The 26708-nt window shown below is 39.0% G+C and overlaps 4 protein-coding genes across 7 annotated transcripts in view; 1 reads left to right on the top strand and 3 right to left on the bottom strand.

The window, feature by feature from the left end:
* The window catches only part of LOC311269414 (zona pellucida-like domain-containing protein 1), a 30220-nt gene extending 10136 nt beyond the window's left edge, over positions 1 to 20084 (bottom strand). Inside the window, exons 1-5 of one of the 4 annotated variants that reach the window (XM_084373551.1) lie at positions 20005 to 20084; positions 5638 to 5759; positions 4126 to 4232; positions 1900 to 2126; positions 959 to 1143 (exon numbers count right to left, since the gene is read on the bottom strand). In XM_084373551.1, the coding sequence (XP_084229677.1) occupies positions 959 to 1143; positions 1900 to 2126; positions 4126 to 4219 (506 nt within the window). In that variant the 5' untranslated portion in view covers positions 4220 to 4232; positions 5638 to 5759; positions 20005 to 20084. Of the gene's footprint in view, positions 1 to 958; positions 1144 to 1899; positions 2127 to 4125; positions 4233 to 5637; positions 5760 to 9631; positions 9771 to 20004 lie in introns of those variants that run through there. The other 3 variants (XM_084373552.1, XM_084373553.1, XM_084373554.1) reach the window with 3 other exon arrangements.
* Positions 13654 to 14457, bottom strand: hist2h2l (histone 2, H2, like). Its single transcript, XM_084372873.1, has one exon. It carries the CDS (start codon positions 14334 to 14336, stop codon positions 13956 to 13958), a length of 381 nt encoding a protein of 126 aa, XP_084228999.1. The 5' UTR covers positions 14337 to 14457; the 3' UTR covers positions 13654 to 13955.
* Positions 14558 to 15432, top strand: h2ax1 (H2A.X variant histone family member 1). Its single transcript, XM_084372872.1, has one exon. It carries the CDS (start codon positions 14660 to 14662, stop codon positions 15044 to 15046), a length of 387 nt encoding a protein of 128 aa, XP_084228998.1. The 5' UTR covers positions 14558 to 14659; the 3' UTR covers positions 15047 to 15432.
* A 1111-nt stretch (positions 20085 to 21195) lies between the features above and the next one.
* LOC311269579 (heat shock cognate 71 kDa protein-like) lies at positions 21196 to 26208 on the bottom strand. Its single transcript, XM_084373793.1, has 8 exons — positions 25997 to 26208; positions 25586 to 25791; positions 25346 to 25498; positions 24705 to 25260; positions 24412 to 24614; positions 22956 to 23154; positions 22626 to 22858; positions 21196 to 21408 (listed from the first exon to the last, which is right to left on the bottom strand). Exons 1-8 carry the CDS (start codon positions 26199 to 26201, stop codon positions 21211 to 21213), a joined length of 1953 nt encoding a protein of 650 aa, XP_084229919.1. The 5' UTR covers positions 26202 to 26208; the 3' UTR covers positions 21196 to 21210.
* Positions 26209 to 26708: the final 500 nt, after the last annotated feature.

Here is a 26708-nt window from a genome sequence, read left to right as displayed (position 1 = left end):
ACTTGATACTTTCTTTAAAACTAACAAACAAACAAAAAATATTGAAATATGACAAGTGTGACAGTGAAGAATATGACAGGAAAAACATGATGCATGATGTTGATAAGAAAAAAATGTCGACATCAAGAGAAAACAGTTGTTGTGATGTGCAAAGTAAACATGGGGTTATTGATTAACATTTATGAAAACTAGGGTCCATGTAAACGGCATGCCTTTGGTGTATTGATATGCATGGAGGTGAGAGGAGGGCAGTCCATGGCAATAACTTGATACCATCCTACACACGGTTAAGCTGAGCTAAGGTTCATTCATCTACAGTCAACTTCTGCACGTTTTAAAATAAGAAATCAGAAACATGACTTATGGACCTTTCAGACCCATGCTACTTTGGTCATCATTTGGTCATGTGTTTGTGTTACATGCCCAAGGAACTCCTATGTTGCAGTGATTCATAATTTTTGAAAAACGTAAATTATTGACTGCTCTGTTCTACATGCCATTGACTGCTGACTTCTCACTCATCTTAACTGGCCAGTAGGGGACCCAAGTGATCTCTATGAACAGATATCTGCATATGATTGTGTAATCTATCAGAACAAGATTTGGGAATCTAAAGCATTCTGGTTTCTGTTTGTAGTCCATTTGTATTCAAAGTAGTATTGACAATCACATTTCATTGGGCTTTGGTTGCATGTAGCCAAGCCCTAGAACATTAGCTGTTGCCCACAGAGGGAACGTCAAACGAAAATTGAAATACAGTGCACACAGACATATAAACTCTTGCATACTGTATTGAAATGTAAATAGAGAAAGAAATACAATTTCACCCACAAACAAAGGACCAAACCAAATTTATCTTAGCAATGCAAGAGCACAGTTTTGGAGCATACCATGGGGAGAACAGAAAAACTGAGAATAGTAATTAAGTATGCACTTTTAAACTGTGAAAGACACTTACACGCCCATCTGAGTATTGTTGACCAGGTACTGCAGTGGGTAGCGGCAGGAGAACCTGTACATAACCTCTTGATGATAGGTGATGGCTCCTGTGGTGGGATCCTCAGAGCACACCATGCCTGAGATGGTGACGTACTGGACGTTGGAGTAATCTGCAAACTGTCCAGTTCCTGCCTCCTGAGTGACCTTTGAGGAAAAGATTTTTTGTGGAAGAATCTGTTATGTTAGTGGCATCTCCCGGGTGTCTTTAATAGGGCTGTCAAAGTTAACATGATAGTAACGCGTTAACGCAAATTCCTCTTAACGTCGTTAATTTTTTTGACATGCGATTAACGTGTGTGTGTTAATCGGCCTAACGTTGTGGATGGCAGCAGAAACAAACCTCATTGAGCAGAAATGGATAAAGAAAAGTTTTTTTTTTCGAATGGCAAGTTCAGCTTCAGAGCCCTGCCAGACAGTTCTCTCCACAAGAACAAAGTTATTTGCTTTTAATGTCAATATTGAACATTGTTTAGTTAACCTTTACAAGTGTAAAGTTGGACACTACATTGTGTTAGTATTACTAAGGAATGTTACATTCAGGTCAGTATGCCCATCTGTTGTTGCTTGTTGGGCTTGAGTTTGCCATGTTTTGCTAGCAGCATATTTTTTGGAGCATGCAGTACCTTTGAGGTTATTCTGGAGAATATTCTGGACAGTATTTGTCATTGTTTTGGATTGTTGCAATAATAACAAACATACATTTGCATAAAGCAAACAGATTTGTCCACTCTCATGTTGATCACAGTATTAAGAACTTGAGAAATATCCCTTTTAGGTACATTTAGAACAGATAAAATGTGTGCCATTAATTTGCGATTAATCACAGATTAACTATGGACAATCGTGATTAAATTAAATATTTTTAATCGATTGATTAGTTTTTAAGTTTAGATGACCTACTGTCAGCAGGTTGGAGCAGGCAGAGATTGCCTCCTCTGTGATGGAGAAATTGAATTTAACAACGGGCGGGTCCACCGTCCAGTCAGTAGTCCCTTTACACTGGTGTTTGGAGTGCTCTGAGTTGAGGGCCAGCAGTGACTCGTTGTATCCATTGAAATAGATGGGACACAGGAGGATCTCCAGGTCCACTGTCTGAGATCCACAGTGCACCTCAATGTCTGAAGGAGCTAAACAGAGTGGGGATGAGACCAGAGTCACATTTTAGAATTTTCATGACTGTCGCTGAGGGACAGATTACTCCAAAACTAAAAACACTTACATGATGTCTTAAAGTGCTCAGAAAGAGCTAAAATCTGAGTAAAGAAAAAAGAAAAAAAATGGATCGGGCACAAGACATATTTTGAACAAAAAGCCGTTACAAACTGGAGGTGAGGAGTTGAGGTGAGAGAAGTGGGCATTTAGGAGGCTTACTGAGTTATGAAGGAGGATCAATTTTTGGAAGTAAAAGTAACTGAACTCATAGACAATGTTTTGTGAGTGATGCGACTAACGATTACTACAAAAAAGTGTGTTAGAAAATATCAGGTTCTTTGAAACTAAAGATTACACTTTTCATGAAAAGCTGGCAATAGAATCTGCAGTTTATATTCATTTGATTTTGGAATCTGAATCAAATTTAGTGGTGGGTTTTATTCAACAACAAAGTTTTGATTTCATTATCGCTCGATTCACGTTTTTGACTGGCATCCTCCATAGCAACAGCTGCAGAGGCTCATGGTTATTGTAGTATTTAGACCAGTCTGCCAAAATCAAACATTATTTTTCAAAACAAAATAAGTTGAACTGATTGTCGTAACTAATTCAATAAGACTGTTGCATCATCCAGGAGAGTCCTGTTTCTACCAAGGATATGAAATGAGAGTATTAATGGGCCAAACACTTCAACCAGGAACCAACCAACACACTTTATGACTTTGCAACTTTATAAAAGACATGGTTGCTTTACAGGTCACAAGGTACAAGGTTAATATTATGTATCCTTGTACAGTTTATGCTTCTCAGAAAACAGAGGGTGTGTTTGGCAGTCTCACAGCCCGGGGAAAGAAGCTGTTCTGTAGTCTAGTGGTACGGCAGCAGATACAGTACTTCTGTTGCTGTGGTGGATGTTGTCAATACACGTGTTGTGGTTTTGTTTTTTAGTATCCTTTGGGCTCTGCGTGGGCAAATCATCTCACTGACATCACTGATGCTTGGTAGACAGCTGTCAATGACGACATGTGGGGTTTTAATTATCCAGTCAGGATGCTTTCTATTGCTCCTCTGTAATAGTTCAGTTAGATTTACTTTAGGTTGAGGAGTGCAAATTACACAGCATCTACAATGTAAAAGGAGCTGTGTTCTCCCACATTTTGAATGCTTTATTTTGGTGGTAGTGTACAATTACTTATAGTAACAGTCATTACCTCAGCTGATTATGATATGATTAGACACAAAAGCTGTTCTAGGTACTGCTATAACACGAGTGTTAATTATCAGATGGATCCTACATTAGATGCCAGAAGCACATTAATGTTTCCCAGGATTTGATCATCATTTTGAAAAACATGCACATAATATTTTATAGCTATAGCAACATAGCTCCAGAGCTTAAAATAATATATCCCTGGAGTATCCCTTCAATGACATTTGTTCTGTTTATCAACTGCTTTATGTGTACCATTTAATACGAATATATGTTGAAAAAGTTGAAATGTTTATATATTTTCATATAAACGTTTCATGACATAAAAATGAACTCAAAACATCTACATTTCTTTGGGTTGAAGGTTTGTCCCATCTTGCTGTGATTTCTATCTTCGCATTATAACTTCAGTTATGCAAAACAGTGAGAAAACATCCAGCTACAGTAGCATGTAGTTGAGAATATTAGTTACATTTCCAACCACTTTGTGTTTTTTTGTTTGAGGAATCCACCTGCAGGAAAATAATACCTCAAGTTAGCTTCTTTAACCCTCTACTGTTAAGCTTTGTCAACACCAAACCTTAACACACCTAACCTCAGTGATAAAGACACTTTCCTCAGAGAGCTAGGTTGCAATTGTGAAGGTGCTTACTGGGTTGCAAGGGAAAGAGTGTTGTGAAAGGAAGAAGAGTGGTGGGAGGAGGGGAATGTAAAGCAGCAGGTGGATGAAAAGGAAGAGAGTGAGCACTGATAGTTTCACTGACCTGGACTTCTGAATGTGGAGTGTCCCAGGCAGGCATTTTGACCTTGGGCAAGAAGGAGTTTGGCAAGTTGAAACGTAAGAAGGGCGAGCCACATTGTCTTCAAACTGCTGAAAAAAACAACGACAAATGACATAAATCAACAGTGTTCATGATCTTCTCTGAATTGTATAAGACCTCCAACTCCATTACTGATCACCCCAGAGATGCAGTGGTGGAAGAGGTACTCAAATCCTTTTAACAAGGTACCAATGCAACAATGTAAAAATAATCCACGACAATATCACAGTATTATCAACAAAATGTACTTATACTATATACTAGTATAGCTGTAGTTAGTTTATAAATTAGATGCACTTGTTCAGCAGTAAAATGTATTCTGTGACTGATTAATGTATAATGATATAATCATTTGTTAATTCTGATGCATCTTTGTTAGAGCAGCATTTTAATGTTGAGTCTGCTCAAGGTGGAACTATTCTTAACGAATTTATATACAGTTAGCTAGTTTGGTACCCAGTTTAGTTTCCAACCTATGGGTTTGGCACCTCCATAGGGTCACACGATAAATATGAGTTGTGAGATGATTAAAGTTCTGATACACAAATGCATATTTATTTTTAGGTCATTTTGTCTATTTGTTTTTTTTTTGTGAAGTACAGGATAATTTACCTCTTCAGGACTCACACTGTTGTTTCAGTCAATTCAAACCATACGAGAAGTGTAGACTTACTTGATTCAACTGACAACAAGCTGTAATGTTCTGTCCTTTGTAAGCCAAAACCACAAGCAAAGGGCAAAAATGTTGGCAACCACAGGTTTCATATTTACTAATACATTATACTGTATTTTATAACCTAATGTAAAAAAAGACTGCATTACAGACATGAGTAATGCCAAACTGATACAATACCTCAGAAAACACCCTTTTAAAACTGTACTTTAAACACTCAAATTGCGAACACTTTCGTACATTTCAAATCCTATATCAGCTCCTCAAACATAGGATACTGATCAGCCAGAAGAATAAACATGATGAAATAAATATTACATTCAAGTGCAATTATATCTGAATGAGCCCTACAAGTGATTTAAATCGACAGTCTCAAAAGCTTGTAGCATCTTATTGCAAAGGTACTGACTTCTCTGAATCTGTGTGTAGCATCATTGGATGAAACATATGCTGTGAAATGGGACTAATCCATTCATTGCCCTGAATGTTTTACACTAACTCACCCTGAAAGGACATTCTGATGCATCACTGGAATCAAAATGATCTCTTAGGTTCATTTTTAGCTTGACATAGGATGAGATATTTATGAAAGAAAATGAAACAATAGTTGGCAGCACTATGGACTTTTGCGGGTTGGCTGTGTAATATATCAAATTCCAATTAGAGTTATAACTGGCCGTTAAAACATTATAATCCATTTATCTTATAACCAATTAAAAACATGATATTGCTTGCTATGAGATTTCTCTCTGTGCCCAAAGCTTAACAGAGTTCTTTCTTACCTTGGACCACCACAGTGTGTTGCCGTACCTCAGTGTGTCTTTTCTGTGTCTGCTCTTACATTCATGACTTCACGATTTATACTGACCTCCTTTCCAGCTCAAAAGAGTTCACAGGAAGCCCACTAAGAAGAAAGGGAAGGGTAAGAGAGCAAGACAGCTGGATCATCTGACAGACGTGGAACAATAGGTGAACCTATACGGAGTGTCTTTGGTTTGTTGGAAGATTATGTCAAGTAGCTATTAATTTAACTATTCAGCAATGAGCTCAACTGTTTCTTAAAGAAAAAGTCATAATAAAAAGGAAATCTGGAGGAAAACATTGGGTTGAGACAAGATTATTGTTGCTAGTCTTTTATGTCTTCTTGTGGACTGATTGACTGTGACTATCATTTTATATTGACTAGAAAATACAGTTATTTGAAGGTTTTTATACAACACAGTATTTTATAGACGTAATAAGAAAATAAACAGAACAACAACCAGGCAAATACAATCACAACAAAATCCACAGGAAACTATGAAACCCCCAAATATCAGCAGGAAGCTCAGACAACCTATCCTGAAGACATTACTTAACCAATGTTTTAATACCTGCTGAATGGTTTCAGTCATATTTTGACGTAAGAACATCTAAAAAAAAAGCCCACGTTATGAATTCTGCTCCATTGAAGTGCTGTTTTTTTGTCCCCCCTCCCCACTTCTGCCAGGGGCTACCACTCTTTGTTGAGAAATTAGGTCTCTTGCACACCACCTTACATTGAGAGGAAAAGCTACGCCCTGACAAACAACACCTCAGACAGCTGTCACCTGAACCACGAATCCCCCCAGATCCCATTCAGGAACCATGAGACCCACTCAGAACAATGGATTAGAGATGAGCCTACACATAGCTGCTGAATGTAAAGGATAGGTATCACATCTACTTACTGCTAATCTAAGTGTATCTGAGTTGGTTGTTAGCCACAGGTATCCTCCGACATCTACTTTTTCTTAATCCTGGGTGCTAAAGCTTGAGGGGGAAATGATGTTGCATAAACACAACATATTGATGTTTGTATGTCACAAGAAATTCCTCCGTCATGAATCATGTTTGGTTCACTCAGATCTGGAGCAACTGCTACATTCATCAGTAAAACCAAACTCCTGATCTGAGCTGCTCCGTTGATTGTACACCACAGTAGCAAGATCTACATGATATCACAAAAATGCTGTTCTGCTTTTGTTGAATAGTACCCATCAATTAATGTCACCTATGTCCTTAATTCAAGTCAATAAATTGAATAGATGTTGGCCATTTGATTGTCAGTGTCTGACTTTAACGTGCATACGACAAAAAAATAACTTATCGAATGCAAATTACAGTACTTGAAAAATCCTACCATATTCTGCTCCTTTGCTGGCCAAGTAAGGACAATATGGATATACAATGTTAGTACCTTTTATTAAGCAGAATAAGGTAGATGTGTATTTTTCCTTTACTCTGTTAGCTGTTTATTTGTATTTTCTGTAAATGTAATCGTACATCAACAACTGCTTATAAACCACACATAGCTTACAAAACTCTAACTAAAGTAAGGTTTTCAGAATTTTGTCCAAAATGATGGACCCTCAAAGAAAGCTTTATTTTATTTCTCAACAGGAACTGAGTTGGGCAGTACAGCAGTGCAATGGTTAGCGCAAAAAGGTCCTGGGTTCGGGACCTGGTGCGGAGTTTGCATGTTCTCCCTGTGTTTACAGGGGTTCTCTCTGGGTATTCCTGGGTATTCCAGCTTCCTCCTGCAAAATAGTTAGGTTACTCTAAATTGTCTGTGGATGTGAGCGTGAATGGTTGTTTGTCCCTATATGTCAGCCATGTGATGCACTGGCAACTTATCCAGGGTCTACCCTCCCATCAACCAATGTCAGCTGGGATCGGCTCCAGCCCCCTGTGACCTTTAAAAATGATAAGCTGTTTCAGATGATGGATGGTTGGCAGGACCTTGGTGGGACGAGGAGAGGTGGACGTCAATGATACTGGGTGCTCACACAGTCAAAGTGGATGGACAGTGTTTACCTGATGTTGAGCCTTGAATGTGAGGATGAAAACCATATTATGTCACCATGTTGTTGGTGCTGTTTACAGTCATAGAGACGCAAATTTAAAACAATGCACTTCAAAACTACTTCCTGGATGTATATGTGTGTATATATACTGTGTGTACAGAAATAATTGTAGATAGACTTATGTGCTATGTTTGTGTAACATGAAGGAGTTATTATGGGTTGCATAATGACATGAAAGTTTGTAGCTCCTGTCATTATGCAACCCATTTGTCATCATACAACACAGGGTTGCATAATGACATGAAAGGTTTGTAACGCCTTCATGTTACACAAACATAGCACATAAGTCTATCTTACAAGGGCTGTCTTACAGGGCGGACATATAGGGACAAACAACCATTCACGCTCACATCCACACCTATGGACAATTTAGAGTACCGAACTTTTTTGCATGTCTTTGGATCATTATGTCATTACACAACATAGTGTTACATAATGACAAATAAACCACACTGAACCTTGAAATAATATTTTACAGCCATACTCACACATAAATTGAATTCTGGTGGAGAAATACTGCATCTGGTATTTGTTTATTGTGCTTGCCTAAAAGTAGCCAAATTTAAGTCTAACTAGGGAGCATTTTGCCAGACATGACACCAACCCAGTGTGTATGGTGCTATAGAACACATGTCATGAGAGAGAAGTTAGTTTGGAGAAACAGGTAAACTGTGGCAGATATATTCAATATGCCCAACAATCCTCATATGGTTAACTTTTAAGTGTTCACATATATGTGTTTTTATGAAATGTTCTTCTTATTTGATACAAGGTATGGACATTAAACATGTACAGTTGACCTGTTTTACCAAACTCACTTCTCTCTTGTTATTTCTCCAATTGCACCATACACCATACACACTGATATGATGAAAAGTTTGTGTGTTGCCAAATGGTCTCTTGTTTTACCTAATGTCTGGACAAAGTTTTACTGCCATACCACCACATGACAGAGCAGCTGTGAGTCTCCTCAATTCATCAGCACTTAACCATTAAAAAACTTTAAATCTCATGATTTATCTCAGATTAATTCTTACATAGTTTATATGCTAGGAAGCATTGTTGCACTTAGTTTGTTATATGGTTTTCCATTTTTTATGATTGGTATCTAATTTATAAATATTTATTCCTATTTGTTTTAATCTCACAGGACGTGTAGGATGTGCAATATATTTACATCTGTTTATTTAAGTGTATGTAACTTATCATTGTGTTTCTGGTGTTTCCATTGTCTTGGATACTACTGTTTTGTCAGTTCTGTATTGTGTTTTGAAGTTAATTGTAGGTGTATACACTGTGTCACCAGATGCCAAGCAAAATGTACCTTTGCGATCATAAAGTATATCTTTTCTGTCAAGCTTTCATATTTGGAACTTGGAAATCAGACTTTTTCATGTTTGATGTTGGGTCATCTATCACTGAATCTCTACAGTATCACTATAGTCAGTGTACCTTATTATACACAAACGTAAGGCTACGATGATTGTGCCATCATAAGAATTGCTCACACCTGTTATGTTGTTTTTGGTGGAAGGTAACTAAATTGCCAACACGAGTACTAAATCATCATAAGTGACTGAACTTTACTTTGATACTTCCAACTGATACTACTTTAGAATTTAAATGTACTATATTTCGAAGGGGAAGACTCTTATGTATATTTATTTACAAATAGTACCTCTGTACTTACCCCAAATTAATTGTCTAATTAACCTAGCTCCCCTTCTAGTACGTACTGTACTACAGCTGCCCTTGCAAAGTACATACTGTTGCCTGCAGTATGCATACTGACATACTACTTCGTCATGACAGTGTGCCTTGAGCTTTGACACTCTTGCTCCTATATCCGTTGCAGCACATATTTTTGGAGAACATAGAACGTAGTACTTACACTTCAATGTGCTTTCATCTGTCATTGTGGTGGCTGTTATCTGTCAGAAAGCTGTTATATGTTTGTTCTTCTTCTTCTTTTGATTTGAATGGCTGTTTGCAAACCAGCTTAAGGTGCATTACAGCCACCTACCAGACTGGAGTGTGGAGCAGTCGATTGGCAGACAAAGAAAGAGAAAAGGAAAGAAAGAAAGAAAGAAAAAAAGACAAAATAAAAAGACAACTACATCCGTTCAGTCAGTCCTGTTTCCTTTATCAAGTGAAAATATTATCAAGTGTTTGTATATTCCCCTGTAATGCGTCTCCAATCAGATTTTCTATAGTGAAACTGACTTTAGCTCCCTTTAATGCTGACACCAGTACCCTCCTTCTCCCTCATAGCCCCTGGATTCAAACAGGAGATGCTCTACAGATTCAACGTCTACTTGCATGGCTGCTACTGGTGATGATTTAAATGCTCCACCTGCACCTTGTGCTTGTTCCACATCTAAACGCTTGAGATGGCTCACTGCTGCTGATGAGTAAGCTACACATCCGTAGTCTAGCGTGGCTCTCATAAAGGCCTGATAAATATTGAGCAATGATCCTCTGTCGCTCTACATTCTCGTCGTGACAAGCATCTTAATAGGTTATTATTACAATTGTCTTTGATTTTATCAACATGATGCTTCTAAGTCAGGTTTTCATGAAATAAAACTCCAAGAAACCTAATCACAATGACCTGCTCAAGTGTTTGACCATATAGTTTTAAATGCATTTCCTTGTGACGTTTAGAAAAGCATATAACTTGTGACTTTGCAACAGCTAGTTTAAAAGCCAATTAATTTGCCCACTCCTCCACCTTATCAACTGCAGCCTACATTTTGTTTTGTAAATACTTTAAATTACACCCCCTTATCACGAGGCCCCGTCATCCGCATATAGTGATTTCCCTATCCCTCTTTCAACCTGCTAAAACACATCATTAATCATAATATTAAACAACACTGGACTGCAGACACTACCCTGTGGGGTTGCATTCTCTACTTGATGAACTTTACAATGCTCTGTCCCTACCCTTACCTCTGTCCTTCCAAATAAGAAGTCCAACACCCAGATATATAACCTGCCACCAACTCCTAACTCATCTAATTTAATCAACAGACCTTCCTTCCATAACATGTCATTTGCTTTTTCAATATCAAAGAATACAGCTACAACTATTTCTTTGTTGACTTGAGCTTTCCTTATGTCAGAATCTAAGCATAAGATGGGGTCCATTGTACTTCTTCCTTTTCGAAATACTCTCTGAAAAGGAGAGAAAAGCTCTTTGCTTTTGAGATAATATGTTATTCTTTCAGTTATCATTCATTCCATAGTTTTTCCTAATTGTGAGGTAAGTGCTATTGGTCTATAACTTGAAGGATCTGATGGATCTTTACCGGGTTTTGAGATAATGATTGATTGTCCCTAACTGCTGGAATTTTCCGTGTCCCAGATTTTATTGAATAATGCTAATACTTAAGTCTTGTGTCTTCCATGTGCGCTAACATACTGTAACAAATACCGTCTTTCCCTGGTGATAATGGTCATGAATTTAATATAACACCCTCCAACACAGAAAAGTGCAATGGAACAGCCATCCAAGTCAGAAAACTCGGCCAAGATCCGTGTATCACAGCAGTAAGGCGGCGCAAATAGTGTACAATTACTTTTTACCTCTTCAAGTTTGAATTGTAATTATAATTATATAGCACAGTAAATACAACTTTGTAGTTGTCCTTTTCACTTTCACAGTTGGTCTTGGCTCAATAGAAGAGAGTTTGAGAGTGTGGGTTATGAGCCTACTCCTCCTGCCCCCCCCCCCTTTAAAAAGTGCCCTCAACTTTTAAATCACCCACTGAAGTTGCTTGTGAACGTTTGCAGACGTTCCACTCAGACAACAGTTGCAGCGAGATTCCATGTATTTCCGAGCAAATGCACTGGAACGCTTTTAGATTGGAAGATGGAAATACCGACTGGCAAGGGATGTACCATACATTTAAGTAGTGAGAAGACGTTTGAATTAGGTTGGTAAACCATATTATCATGTTTAAAATATCAATTTACAGAAAAACGAGCATTAGCTTCCACACAACAGAAGCGTTGTAAAGCACACTGGACACAATATTAGCTTTTGAGTTTATTTGGTAAACACTCAAATCATGAGTACTTAGTTTAGTTTAGTGTGTTTATTTCGGTCTTGTAAAAAACAAATACAATAGACAAATATAAAAGTATAGATACAAAACAAAACAAAACATAACATAACATAACATAACATAACATAACATAACATAACATAACATAACAAAACATAACAAATCAGAACAAATCAGAACAAAAACACAACAAGCAATACAATGCACTTTGACTGAAAAGGTGTAGGCTGAAGTATCAGCTTATGTTGCCTACCCTTATTAAATTAACATTTTCCGTTCACTCATTTTAAAAATTTTGACAGAACATAAAACCTGCATATTCTACATACAGCAGTTTATGAGCACATGGTATTTATAATTCAGTTTTATATTTATTAATAATATTATTTTTAAATAACTTTTTGAATCTGTTAAGTGTGCTGCACAGTTTGATTTCTAATTCTAGATTATTCCATTGATTGAGTCCTTTAATTGATATACATCTTTGTTTCACATTTGTTCGTACCTTTGCTTTTGTATACACATAAGTCCCTTTTAGTTCATATCTACTGGTTCGAGTCTGAAACATCCTCTGGACACCATCTGGAAGCATATTATTATTTACTTTATACATAATTTGAGCAGTTTTATAGTCCACAAGATCATTGAATTTTAAGGTCTGTAGGTTTATGAAAAATGTGTTTGTTGAGTCTCGATAATCAGCCCTGTTGATTATCCTTATTGCTCTCTTTTGTAATATGAAAATTGGTTTTGTAATTGTTTTATACGCATGCCCCCAGACCTCTATGCAATAAGTAATATATGGCTCAACAAATGTTTGGTACAATAAATGTAATGAGTATTTGTTGAGGATGTATTTTGTTTTATTTAATATTGTAATAGATTTTGATATTTTGTTCTTTATATGATTTATATGTGGTTTCCAGCTTAGTTTGTCATCCATAATAACTCCTAAAAATGTATTTATATTAACTCTTTCTATTTCAATATTATTTATCCTAATTTGTGTTTGATCTAAATTTTTGCGGTATCCAAATACTATATATTTAGTTTTATTTAAGTTAAGTGACAGTTTATTAATGTCAAACCATCTTTTTATCGTTCCAAGTTCGCTCTCCACTGTGTCCAGAAGGTGCCTCAAATCTTTACCAGAGCAAAGTAAATTTGTGTCATCAGCAAACAAAACAAAATGTAATAGCTTAGACACATTACAGATATCATCAATGTACATAATAAATAATTTTGGACCCAGCACAGAACCTTGTGGGACCCCACATGTAATCCTCAGCAAGTCAGATTTTTCATCATTTAATTGCACATATTTTCTATTATCTAAATAATTTTTTAATCATGTATATGCTATGCCCCTGATCCCATATCTTTCCAGCTTCCTCATTAATAAATTATGATCAATGGTGTCAAATGCTTTTTGTAAGTCCATGAAAACACCTACTGTGTATTCCTTTTTGTCTATTGCTGACGATATTTTTTCTGTAAGTTCCATCTGAACCCATATTGATGTTCACTTAGCAAGTTTTGATTCTATGAAATGTACTTGCCCCAAGATAAGCCTACATGCACCTGCACCATTTGTCCATATTAACTCCACCTACCATCTGGGGTCGCTGTATTCCAGCAGCTCCGGGAATATTATATTTCTATAATATATTTAGTTGATGAAACAAAAACATTATTACTCACTGTTATTGTCACAGCTTTAACTAGCTAGCTCTATCTTTGTTCATTGTGCCAGTTCATACAATAGCATCTATTGTAATTTTATTAATGGCTTGTATATAGAAATATCATGTGCAAAGCAAAGAGACCTTCACAGTTTAAGAGCTCCAACTTACATTCATTCTGAATTTATTAAATTAGTTACTTCCTAAAAATGTTACAGCTCAAAAATCAACAACGAAAGATTGAGTGTTAACACAATGGCAGGCTACAGTTTCTATGAATCAAGACATTCAACATAAGGCCTGGGATAAATCGGCATTATTTCTCTTCAAAAACCGGTGATGGTGCAAAATCACAAATGCAGTTTTGGTAGGGAAACACTTGGCACAGTGAAGGTGGTTTATACATTGTCTTGTTGGTGATTCGGTGACTGTCGTTCCCCTGGTGTGGAGCTTCTGTTCGCCTTTATTTGGAGCTGGTGTACTTGGTCACAGCCTTAGTGCCCTCGGACACAGCGTGCTTGGCCAGCTCGCCGGGCAGCAGCAGGCGGACAGCAGTCTGAATCTCCCTCGAGGTGATGGTGGATCTCTTGTTGTAGTGCGCCAGACGAGACGCTTCCCCGGCGATGCGCTCGAAGATGTCGTTGACAAACGAGTTCATGATGCCCATAGCCTTGGAAGATATCCCCGTGTCTGGGTGCACCTGCTTTAGTACCTTGTACACGTAAATAGCATAGCTTTCTTTTCTGGTCTTGCGGCGCTTTTTGTCTCCTTTCTTCTGGGTTTTGGTCACAGCCTTTTTTGAGCCTTTCTTAGGAGCAGGGACTGATTTTGCAGGATCAGGCATTTTCTCTTTCGTTTCGTCGACTTGACAACAAGAAGAGACGGCGCAGGACACCGCCCACTCGCCAGTCCCCAATTTATAACGTGGCTGTGCAAATGTCTGTGTGCCATTCCTTCTCTGCGATTGGAGCACCGTTCACTAGAGGACAGGCATTATGGGAAGACGCGCTGCACCATTGGCTTGTGTGTTCCAGGTTTAGTCGACCAATCGGAAAAGCCGTTGCGGTTTATATTCCTTTCCACACACAAATTACGTAAAGGTCCAATCTCTTCCATCCGCTGTCTGACAACGTTGCGTCTCGGTCAATAAACACAAATTTCACAACCATGTCTGGTAGAGGGAAAACCGGAGGCAAAGCCCGAGCAAAGGCTAAATCCCGCTCCTCCCGGGCCGGACTCCAGTTCCCGGTGGGTCGAGTCCACAGGCTACTACGCAAGGGCAACTACGCGGAGCGCGTCGGCGCTGGAGCTCCGGTGTATCTGGCGGCCGTGCTGGAGTACCTGACCGCTGAGATTCTGGAGCTAGCAGGCAACGCAGCAAGGGACAACAAGAAGACCAGGATCATCCCCCGGCACCTCCAGCTGGCCGTGCGCAACGATGAGGAGCTCAACAAGCTGCTGGGAGGAGTGACCATCGCTCAAGGAGGAGTGCTACCCAACATCCAGGCTGTCCTCCTCCCTAAGAAGACGGAGAAACCAGCGAAGAGCAAGTAAAATACTGTCCACAGGCCCGAAAAGAGCCGGGACAAAGGGCTCAGCTCGGAGCCAGCCAGTTTTTCATGTCGGTGTTCATTTTTTGGATAAGCAACTTTTCAAATGGGGGGTTGTTTCGTGTTTGTTTCTACAATGACAACATAAACTCGCTTTTCATCGGGACTATTTATAAACTGCTCAGTCGCCACTGCTGGGTCGTTGGCTCTGGAAAATGGAGTCGCATTGTGAAGGCTCGGGATGATTAAGGCTGTGAAAAAAAACATCACATGTTCATGTGGACCAATTCTGAAGTTGTTTTTAGTTGCTGCTACGAAACGTGCACATGTGTTATTGTTTCATGTTGTTTCAATAAATGTCCTGTGGCCTTTCGGCACAGGGCAAATCCATCTAGTCTGTATGTTTGTTGTTTTCATCCGGGGACTTGGCGCTCGGTCTTTGTGAGAGAACAGACGGTACAGGGGCGCATGTATGGGCTGCAGCTATTATGGTTTGTAAACAGGCGCAGTTCATGCATATTTGTAAGCATTGATCCTTGTTAAATTAGGCTACATTTTACACATAAGGTTCAGTTCATCTTCAGGAGGGTTTACTAATTCACCTTCATGGATAAATTCAGTTCAAGGAAATGATGGCAGTCCTTTTCTCAAGGTTTATGGCAGTTGTGTTATGATGTGTTGTTTGTAGCTCAATCACACAATCACATTTGTTTTTTTTCATTCACTAATTCCATTGAAGTTAGCAGTAGAAGCTAACTGCTAATTGATTAGATGATATTATTGGCCAGTAGTGGCCTTTTACAGATATAGCGGTATTGGCATATTGTCTGAAATGTGCTGAGATTTTTTTTTTTTACAGAGCAAGATGCAGAAAAAGACACTTAGGGTAATTTATAAATATTACATTCCCAGTGTAGTTTACGGTTTTGGTGCACTGATATCATTTTGGACAATGAAGTTCATTGTTAAACTAAAATATCCTGCTTCCATTACAAATGTATCTTTCATGTGGTTGATAACCACATTTGAGGGATTGTTGCAAGTATGTGTGTACAGCATAAGTATATAGCTATATCAATATTCAATCTCCCCCCCTCCCCAATATTGGCATCAGCTGCAAAAGTTGAGTATCGGTACCTTCAGCAAAATTAACCTTATGTATTTGTACTTACCATTTCAGGGTGAAACTGTACACTTTATATTTAAGGTGAAAGTTACGTCATTTTCTATGGGAATTACATGCATGTTCCAGTAAAGTTCACGATACACTTTACAGGCTTTGGAAAGGTGACAGCAGTGGCATCTTTTGATACCTGCCTTGTCTTCATTTGGTATTTGGCAGTGCTGGAAAGAGAACTGAAAATCTGTGTTCAAGTATTAGTACATTACTGAAATATTACTCAATCACAATTAAAATGACTGGTATTAAAGTAATACTTGCCTAAACTTAGAGTATTAGTTACTTTTTAACCGTTGGTGTTTAATGCATTATCAATAACTGGGATTAAATTAAAAGAGTTTCTGTTTCTCCAAATCATCAGTCTAAATTAGTCACAACTTCTGTGCATGTTCTGCTCCGTGGTCATGGTCACCTCTCCAAACCTGGGCCTGCTGCAGAGGTGTTCTCTTCTGTCCATGTGTCAGGGATTTTATTGGCCTGTTTGGGATTGGATAGCCTAACTGGCCACAGAATTGCAGATGAAAGGTCTGGATATTGTTTCAAAATGTACTCTGTACTCAATTATGACTTTAAAAGTAACTAAGTGATTTACATGGTGTATACTTAAGTACGAGTACAGTTACAGACTTGAAAAAAGCACAAGTACTGCCCAATGAAGACTTAATTACAGTAATTCTAGTAGTTGTAATTGCTTACTTCCACCCCTGGTATTTTGAAAATATTTACATATTTCATCCAAATGGGTGATGGTGCAGGCTACACAGACCATTGGAAATTACAGCTTAAGTTCTTAATACCATACCCTGATCGATGTTAAAACTACCTATGTTTGAAAGAAACAATGCACTACCCTTTACAGTCAGTGGAAAGACAGTTATGGGTTAACTATGGTGACAGTTGCGATATGAGACCACACAACTTGGTAATACCTACTAACAGCCTGTCTTTATGATGTTATAATGGACACAACTGCTAAATACTCAGGAACTACCAAAGTAGTAGGCCTATGTTAGCTTAATTTCCAATACATTTCCAACCAAACCTCTTTATTCTACATTCATTACACTCTTGTTATTATACTTGATTTTACTTTTGTTATTACTTAGCTATTTCTTCATATTACTATGTAATTAACGACCTGTAAACCCATTTTTTTGTCCTGTAACGTCTCTTCACTCCTCTGCTGAGGATGATGAGCAGGGGCTGCTTTGGAAAGTCTCAATGTTTTTTTTCTTTTATTTATCTCTTTTTTTGTCTACACGTCTTTTTTTTTTTTTTTTAACATTCTGTTTATTGGATTTTTCCATATTCAAGACAAGTGTTCGAGTAACTCATTGTGAACATATTTTTAAACCCAAGCCTCTCTCCTGCTCCCTCCCCCCATTTCCCATTACTGGTATATATATCTACAGAGATATACTTAAATACAAATTATAGTACAATAGGATCATAACATAAAATAGGCAAAAAAAATAAAATAAAATAAAACACGAAGAAAAATACATAGTGAAAATACATGGATAAATTGATCAAAGGAAAAGTCAAATAAAATATAAATAGTTAGATTTCTCTAGTCAGCAACTACGTCTAGTTTTGGTGTGATCCTTCAATCAACTATGTCCGCTGTATTCAAATGTTCAATCAAATTACCCCATATTCCGTCAAATGTATCTGGCCTTTGTTTTAGATTTGTCTCTTTACAGTAATGTTATAGAGAGATAGAGACAGTGAGACATCTCCCCAAAACTCAGCCACCGCGTCCGAAATTCCTCACCAACATGCTGTTTAGTTTACTAAACAGTGTGTTTGTTAGTACGTCTGAAACCTTGGTATGTGAAACCAATAGCATGTGAACTGCACACTGTCTATGAGGAAATATTACAGTACCAATTCTTTGATTCCCCAATCAATCTGATATAATGAGCACTCAGCCCGTTAGCTCGATGCTAACATCTAATGGGAATTCTCAATAACGCGCTAACAGAGGTTAACATTTTCTACTGTGAAAAAAGTATATTTACAAACAATACTTTCTAATTCATATACTTTACATAAAGCAGCAAGTCTTCTCATATTTACAGGCATAATTTCATATGCTTCCGAAACAAAATTATAACTGCTGACTTCACATTGTTGACTCAATCTGCTGCTGTAGCACTGAAACACTGAGCCGTTACAGCAAGCTCTAGGGGTCAAAACACAAACTCAAAATCGGTTTAAAATACAGCCACCACTAGTGGAGATGTTGCTTGCCAGGAGAGGGCAGCACATACACATCTTTATGTTTTCTATTATATGTATTCTTATAGCACTAGGTTAATGAGCAGGAACAGCTAAGCTCCAGTTTAATTCAAAAAGTATTTTATTTTACAGATTTATATGCAGTATAGCCAGATGCTACTAAAATAAAACTTAGAAAGACTGACTGAGATGTGATGTGCATTGTTACTGGAAATATGACTCATGATATTTTGTATCGAGAGGTGAATGATTTAACTGGTTAGTACTCAAATGACATTTTTTGTTATTACAGAGAGAGTAAAGTACTGAAAAAAAGGTACCATTGGGTACTGGTATCGGAACGTTAACCAAACCTACAGATGGGTGTTTAGTCAATGTCATAACAACCAGATATTTTTTTCTCAATCAGTTTATTTATGCCTTGTGTGATCTACATGTCCATGCTAATCTTAAAATATATGTGCAGAACAGAAATTGATAAATGTCGTCCCATGCCCAGTTTTTCTTCTGGTTGTTATATGAGGCTAGCGCAGTTCACATGGGCGGCAACCGCTTCTCAGTCCAACCACCGTTGTTGAAACCGCTTCGCCTCTGCCGCTCTTACCTCATTGAAATGACTGGAGGCAGCGAGTTGAATTCCCAACATGTTCACAACAAACTTTAGAACTTACAATTGGTAAGAATTGGCCAGCTGCCGAATCACACTCCATCAAACAATTAGGGGGCAGCATATCACCAGAATAACTTCAGACTGTAGCTGCTGATATCTATGAAGTTCAGTTAACCTTTTAGCTAGTCATATTAGCCAACTCTCCCCTCACTGGAAGCTTGGAGCACCAGAGAAGTGTTGGTTTTGTTTACTATCGAACTATCACCTCATGAGTTACAAAATGGATAGGGGCCAGCTGGTTAGTATGCTAACTTCTAGGGGTGTGCGGAGCAGCTGATATTTGTATTTGTATTTGTATTTGTTGAGGGGGGAAAAGTATTTGTATTTGTATTCGAATAAAATTCGAAATAGGCGTACATTTTTTTTTTTTTTTTTAGTTACACTTCTAATTTTCGTTATAGTGTAAGTATTCTTTAATTATCCATTATAATAATTATGGATATGCAATATTGGTTGATGTTTTTCCATAAATCCAGCAATGAACATGTAACAAGGAATGTCATTGAAAAGAAAATAACATAACAGCCATTACCTCATCCATGGTTACACCAACAACTAATAAAATATCATTGTGAACATTATGAACCCCACCACCACCCGTCCTTGTTGGAGGACGTTGAACAGACAGAATAAAAATAATATTTAAAAATATTAAAAGAATATTTAATTCTCTGCGCAGTAATGCTGCACCTTCATCCACGGGATCATTATCAAAAGGACATGCCATGGTAGTGAAAATAGTCGCCACCTAATATAACCTCTAATGTCGCCTACTGACTGATTTTTACAATGATTTTCTCAAAAAACAGACGGCAGAACTATATTACGCCAAAACTCGCCTGCTGACTGAATGAATGAGGAAATCAAATACCGTGCGTGGCTGAAAGAGGGCGGAGACAGAGAGAAACTCGAGGTTTGTTGAGAAAAAACCTGGTCCCGACCAGGTTAGGTTCATAGAGTATGTTACCATGGTAACTGACCGAGAGCTTAAGTTACCTCTCTCTGTGAAACAGGCTAGAGTTACCCCTCTTTCTCTGGTGTGAGTTACCTCACTTTGTGAAACGGAAAACTCAGAGTTTCCCTCATTTCAGGGTTAACAGACTCAGAGTTTTCACTAAACCTGCTTTGTGAAACGGACCCCAGGTCTTTTTAGTAAACTTTCCCCCCCCGGTCTGCTGTCAGCAGGGTCGGCGGCTGCGGCAGCCTCGCGCCCGTGAAGTGGGCTCAAGCCGCGTTCAGCCGCGCTCGAGCGGAGCGGGGGAGAGAAACAATGTGTATTTCTTTTACTCTGTGGAAGATCTCCCAACGGAGTGAGGGACAAAGCAAGTGGGACAGATCTGCCCAGTCCCTGAGCAGCGCGCGTTTCACAGACAAGCCACAACGCAGAGTGTCAACAACGTCACCTGGTTCAGCAGCACCATGGACAGCTGCGGGGGCGGGGGGGGGGTCGGAACAGCGGTGTTTCCACCCCCCCACCTCCGACTCCTGAACGTCACTCACTCACTCATCCGGGCATGTACTGCGGTCTCATGAGGAAACGTAGCTTTTTGATATGATGCTTTTCTTGTTCCCGAATACAAATATTTTTTAAAGTATTTGTTCGAAATAAGTATTTGTAAAAAACACGTTATTTGTGCCTTTCCGAATACCGTATTCGGGTTCGGCTCCACCCTTACTAACTTCAATAGATATCTCTGCAACATAGTAAATACACATCTTTGACATAATGTCAAAACAGTTATTTCTCACATTCTTTTGGTTAATTTAGTTAATTGTTTAATCTAAAATTCCTGCATATTGCAGCTTCAAATCCAGTGGATAACTATGTGTGTTCAGTACATGAGCACAAAGCAACATGAAATGTTAAAAACCACAACTTTAAAGACCCATGCTTCAGTCATAATTTAATGTTCTGGGATAAAACATGACACAGAATGCACAGACAGTGTTTTCTTCACATTCTTCATTTGTTCACACAGAAACATAATTTATCCTTAGTCTGACTTCATGTTTTAGGTCTTTGGGAATGTTCATGGTCATTTAGTATTCAGGGGTATGGATGAGCCAGGCAAAATAATTAATCAACTTCCTCGATGGTTGGTCCAGAGGATCCTCCACTGGTGGGAGCAACACCAGCTGTAGGGAAGCTGCCTGGCATTCCACTGGGCATTCCTCCTGGCATGCCACCAGCATTCTGGTACAGCTTAGTGATGATAGGGTTACACACCTTTTCCAGCTCCTGTTGCTGGTCTTCATATTCATCCTTCTCTGCAGTCTAGTGCAAAGAAATCAAATCACATTCAGTAGTTCACATTACTTGACAGAACAATTTAAAGGTTCAGTTTAAGCTGGTATTGTTGCAACATAGATAAGGATAATGCAGCCCTACAAAACACCAGTGGCTACACATGAAATCACCATTCTCTGAGGGCATGAATTAAATATCTACAATATATGACTTAGCAGACGTCTAAACCTCCTACATCCTAGACCCACTTGACCGCTTTTTTCCTATTATTATCCTCTTACATGTTGAAAACATCTGGGTAACACTTTATACCATATAGTTAATAAATGGTGTATATAAAATGTATAGTTAATTAAACTTTAGTGAATGGTTATTTCACAAAATAGGAAATGCTTTATAAACCATTTATTAAGCAATTGTAAAGGTTTGTAAACATCAGCTGCAACTTTAAAATGGCCATCCAATTAATGTTTATAGATGAACAAGACAGTATTTACCATTTACAAAGTATTGTCAACATCAGTTGCGACTTTACAATGGACAATTATTTAATAAATGGTTAATAAAGCATTTCATTGGTTGTTAACAGTGAAATAACCATTAACTAAAGCTTAATTAACAAGAATTTAATAAATGCCACGTATATGGTTAAAGTGTTCCCAACATCCGAGTCTGAGTTAACAGGTACTGTAATGATAAGCTGCCACCTATTTGTTAGGAGTAAAAATTTGGCAGATGGCCAAAAGTGAAAATCCACACATACATTTACCTATGGGATGTGACAACTGACATTTCTTTGCTAACTAAGCAGCCAATCGTGTCGCCACCCCTCCCTAGAGAAGCTACATGACCTCTGACGTGTGATCTGCTGTTACTTAAATAAAATGGAATAGACCCAGATTTAAGACAGGGGATAAATAGGTTAATGCTATAGCTCTGGATTTACAGAGTTTTACTAGAACATTGTTATTAACTATGAAATTTGGATTGTTGGAACCACAACAGCTTCACATTTTACTACTATTCCCAGTTTGTTGATTGCATGTATTTTAGGGTTTAGCTTGCCTGCTAATAGACTAATATAGTTTAATATATTGACCTTATACTACACTAACGGAGGCAGACGGACGCAATGCTGGAAGTTATCCACACACGTCATTCAGATGCAAGGGAAGGGAAAAAAATCATATGTTGTTCATATTTTTAAACCTATGTTGCTTTGATAAATCAACTCATATTCTAACCTGGTTCTTGTCCAGCCAGCTGATGACTTTGTTGCATTTGTCCAAAATCTTCTGCTTGTCGTCATCACTGATTTTGCAAGCAAGTTTTTCATCCTCCACAGTAGACTTCATGTTGAAAGCATAAGACTCCAGGCCATTTTTAGCAGACACTTTGTCACGCTGGACATCGTCTTCAGCCTTGTACTTCTCAGCTTCCTGAACCATGCGTTCAATGTCCTCCTTACTGAGACGACCTGTCATAAAACAGGCAAGATTAGCATTTAATCATCTGTTATTGGGATAACGCTGCAGCTGTATTTAAGTTTAGCAGTATTTTATAATTTTTTGTACCTTTGTCATTGGTGATTGTGATCTTGTTCTCCTTGCCAGTGCTCTTGTCTACAGCAGAGACATTAAGGATTCCATTGGCGTCGATGTCAAATGTCACCTCGATCTGGGGAACACCACGAGGAGCAGGAGGGATGCCTGTCAGCTCAAACTTGCCCAGCAGGTTGTTGTCCTTTGTCATGGCACGCTCACCCTCATAGACCTGTTGGTTATACACGGAACATGACAAGATAAAAATATATTTTTCTATGCCTTTTCATTTTAGTCTAAGAACAAGGAATGCGTAGGCATATGTGATTCAAGAATGTAAATTAAAGTGCACTCAGAGATTTGACTTTATAGTTAGGCCTACGAAATATGGCCAATTTCAGTCACACATAGACTTAAATCAATCAATCATTCAATCTATCAATCAATCTTTAATTGTAGAGCGCCAATTCACAACAAAAGTCATCTCATGACACTTTCCAAATTGGGCAGGTCTAAACCATACTCCTTGATTAATGTATTTACAGAGACCCAACATTTCCCCCTTGAGCAATCACGTAGGGACAGTCGCGAGAACAAACTGCCTTTTAACAGACAGAAACCTCGGAGCAGAACCGGACTCTATGGTGGGCGGCCATCTGCCTTGACAGGTTGGGTTGAGAGAGAGAGAGAGATCATCAACATCACACACACACACACACACACTGTATATACTGTATATATAATTTATGTAAATCAATCTTGGTGTTGTTATTTGTTATGTTATGCCCGAGTGTTTGGACAAGTTGTGTTTTGATGCTTTGGCAACATTGTTGTAAAACTTTCATGCCAATAAAGCCCCTTTGAATTGAATTGAATTGAATTGAATTGAATTGAGAGAGAGAGAGAGAGAGAGAGAGAGAGAGAGAGAGAGAGGGAATGACAGAGAAGGAGAGAGAGAAGGAGAAAGAGAGAAGGAGAGGGAGGGGGAGGGAGAGACTTAACAAAGAACTTAAAGGCTCAGCTATATTGTTGATGAAGGTTCTCAGTCATCCAGGTCACGGTAATTCTAAGTGCTGTATCGTAGGCAACTGGACGTGTTTCAGTTTCTTGAAGACATTTCACCTCTCATCCAAGAGGCTTCTTCAGTTCTAGCTAACTGGAGGAGAGTTGCAGGCTTTTAAACTCTGTGTGGGCGTGTCCTTACAGAGTCGTTAAGGACACGTGTGAGCTCTGATTTTCAGAGTTGTTAGGGCCACTTGTGGATCGCGACCCAACCGGCCTTCATGTGGGTTGCTAGGGCTAGAAGAACCCAGGTGTGAGTGGTTGATAGCTGTCTGGGGAGGGAACTCAGTACTGCATTGTAGGTGGGTGATAAGTAATGTCGTAGGCCACCTCCTCAAACGTCCCAGAAATGCACGGATAGGGATGTAATATCTGCTAGAACAATGAACTGCACAAAAAACGGAATGCCGTCCACCAGAGTCCTCACCTGGACGAGCACACCAGGCTGGTTGTCAGAGTAGGTGGTAAAAGTCTGGGTCTGCTTGGTAGGAATGGTGGTGTTACGTTTGATAAGGACAGTCATGACACCTCCAGCGGTCTCAATACCCAGGGACAGAGGGGTGACGTCCAGAAGCAGCAAGTCCTGCACATTCTCAGACTTGTCACCAGACAGGATGGCCGCCTGGACAGCTGTAAAAACAAGTCATGAGTTGAAACTCAGGTTTAGGTCATATAATGAAGGGAATAAAATGTGCCCATCATCTAGCTGAAGACACTTACCAGCTCCGTAGGCCACAGCTTCATCTGGATTGATGCTCTTGTTGAGCTCCTTTCCATTGAAGAAATCCTGGAGCAGCTTCTGGATCTTGGGGATTCGGGTGGAGCCACCGACCAACACGATGTCATGGATCAGCCCTTTATCCATCTTGGCGTCAGGGAGAGACTTCTCCACGGGGTCCAAGGTGCCACGGAAGAGGTCAGCATTGAGCTCTTCAAAGCGAGCCCTGGTGATTGAGGTGTAGAAGTCAACTCCCTCATACAGAGAGTCGATTTCAATGCTGGCCTGGGTGCTGGAAGACAGGGTGCGCTTTGCCCTCTCACAGGCGGTGCGCAGACGGCGGACAGCTCTCTTGTTGTCGCTGATGTCCTTCTTGTACTTGCGCTTGAACTCTGCGATGAAGTGGTTGACCATGCGGTTGTCGAAATCTTCCCCACCAAGATGGGTATCTCCAGCAGTGGACTTTACCTCAAAGATACCATCCTCAATGGTCAAGATGGACACGTCGAAGGTGCCTCCACCAAGATCGAAGATGAGAACGTTCCTTTCAGACCCAACCTGGGATAGAAAAAAAGTTTGAGCACAGTTGGATATGCATGGTTGGTCATAAATCATGGCACATCTACTATGACCTGATTCTCACCTTCTTGTCCAAGCCATAAGCAATAGCTGCTGCCGTGGGCTCATTAATTATTCTTAACACATTCAGACCAGAGATAGTTCCAGCATCCTTGGTTGCTTGACGTTGAGAGTCATTAAAGTATGCAGGTACTGTGATAACAGCATTCGACACAGACTGAAAAAATGAAGAGAGTGATTTGAACACTGTGGCATTTGCCTACTGTGAATAGTTGCTCAGCATGTTAATATTTTGTAAACTTACCTTCCCAAGGTATGCTTCAGCAATCTCCTTCATCTTTGTCAGCACCATGGAGGAGATCTCTTCTGGGTAGAAGGTTTTGGTTTCACCTTTGTATTCAACCTCCACTTTGGGGCGTCCACTATCACTGATTATATTGAATGGCCAGTGCTTCATGTCAGACTGAACAACTGGATCCTCAAATCGTCTACCAATCAAACGTTTAGCATCTGCAATCCCCAGGAAAAATGGAAGAAATATATGTTTTGATATATATAATATATGTTCATTCAGATACTTGTAGTTGATTTAAATGTGTCACATCTTGACAATAATTAATGTATTCATTCTGTGATCTGGCAGTCACATCACAAGATCATTAGAATAAAATAGTATTTCATAACATAATATCACTTCAAGCTGGTGTAATCTCACCGAAAACTGTGTTGGTTGGGTTCATGGCAACCTGATTCTTGGCTGCGTCTCCAATCAGCCGCTCACTATCTGTGAAGGCAACATAGCTGGGTGTGGTCCTGTTGCCCTGGTCATTGGCAATGATTTCCACTTTGCCATGCTGGAACACACCAATACACGAGTAGGTGGTCCCAAGATCAATACCAACTGCTGCCCCTTTGGACATGATTGCTCTGAGAAAGTAAAACAATTCATTGTTAATGTTATTCCAACAGGGGGCAATCACACTCAATGATCAGTGAAGTCTATCTGTATGTTACTATGCTAAGTAACTTTAGTCTAAGTCATACCTTAGAATGGTGTATGATTAATGAGATATCCCCTGAAACATTTTTGATCAGTTAAACACAATCATTGTAAGTATGTCATTTGATATATAACATTCATGTGGGCCTTAGGAAACACAAAATCTGCCTATTTTTCCTTTAACCCTGACTATGATGGCCTTTGCAACCTGTCAGTTGACGGCTGTAGTGTAGTGTAATAGAATAGTCTAGTGTCGGGCACAGATCTGATGTCAGTGGAAGGCAGCCATCTTAGTCTGTAGAAACACTACATATCCTGAACTGAGACAGTTTGGAGTATGGGTCTAGGCAACTAATTAAAAAGTCAGTTTTAAAGTCTTTGTTCTCATCCATCAGTGGGAATCCTAGCAAAACTTCTCATGCATTCT

The sequence above is a fragment of the Pagrus pagrus genome (assembly GCF_965226575.1).
Source record: "Pagrus pagrus genome assembly, chromosome: 14".
In the NCBI taxonomy this organism is placed as follows: Eukaryota; Metazoa; Chordata; class Actinopteri; order Spariformes; family Sparidae; genus Pagrus; species Pagrus pagrus.
This window is presented reverse-complemented; position numbering and strand designations above follow the sequence as displayed.

Excerpts from the sequence above, each read along its gene's own strand:
- hist2h2l (XM_084372873.1), bottom strand. The coding sequence starts at position 14,336 with ATGCCTGATCCTGCAAAATCAGTCCCTGCTCCTAAGAAAGGCTCAAAA.
- h2ax1 (XM_084372872.1), top strand. The coding sequence starts at position 14,660 with ATGTCTGGTAGAGGGAAAACCGGAGGCAAAGCCCGAGCAAAGGCTAAA.
- LOC311269579 (XM_084373793.1), bottom strand. The coding sequence starts at position 26,201 with ATGTCCAAAGGGGCAGCAGTTGGTATTGATCTTGGGACCACCTACTCG. Across the intron at positions 25,499-25,585 it reads CTGAAGCATACCTTGGGAAG|TCTGTGTCGAATGCTGTTAT; the intron begins GTAAGTTTACAA and ends TCATTTTTTCAG. Across the intron at positions 24,615-24,704 it reads AGCTGTGGCCTACGGAGCTG|CTGTCCAGGCGGCCATCCTG; the intron begins GTAAGTGTCTTC and ends TTGTTTTTACAG.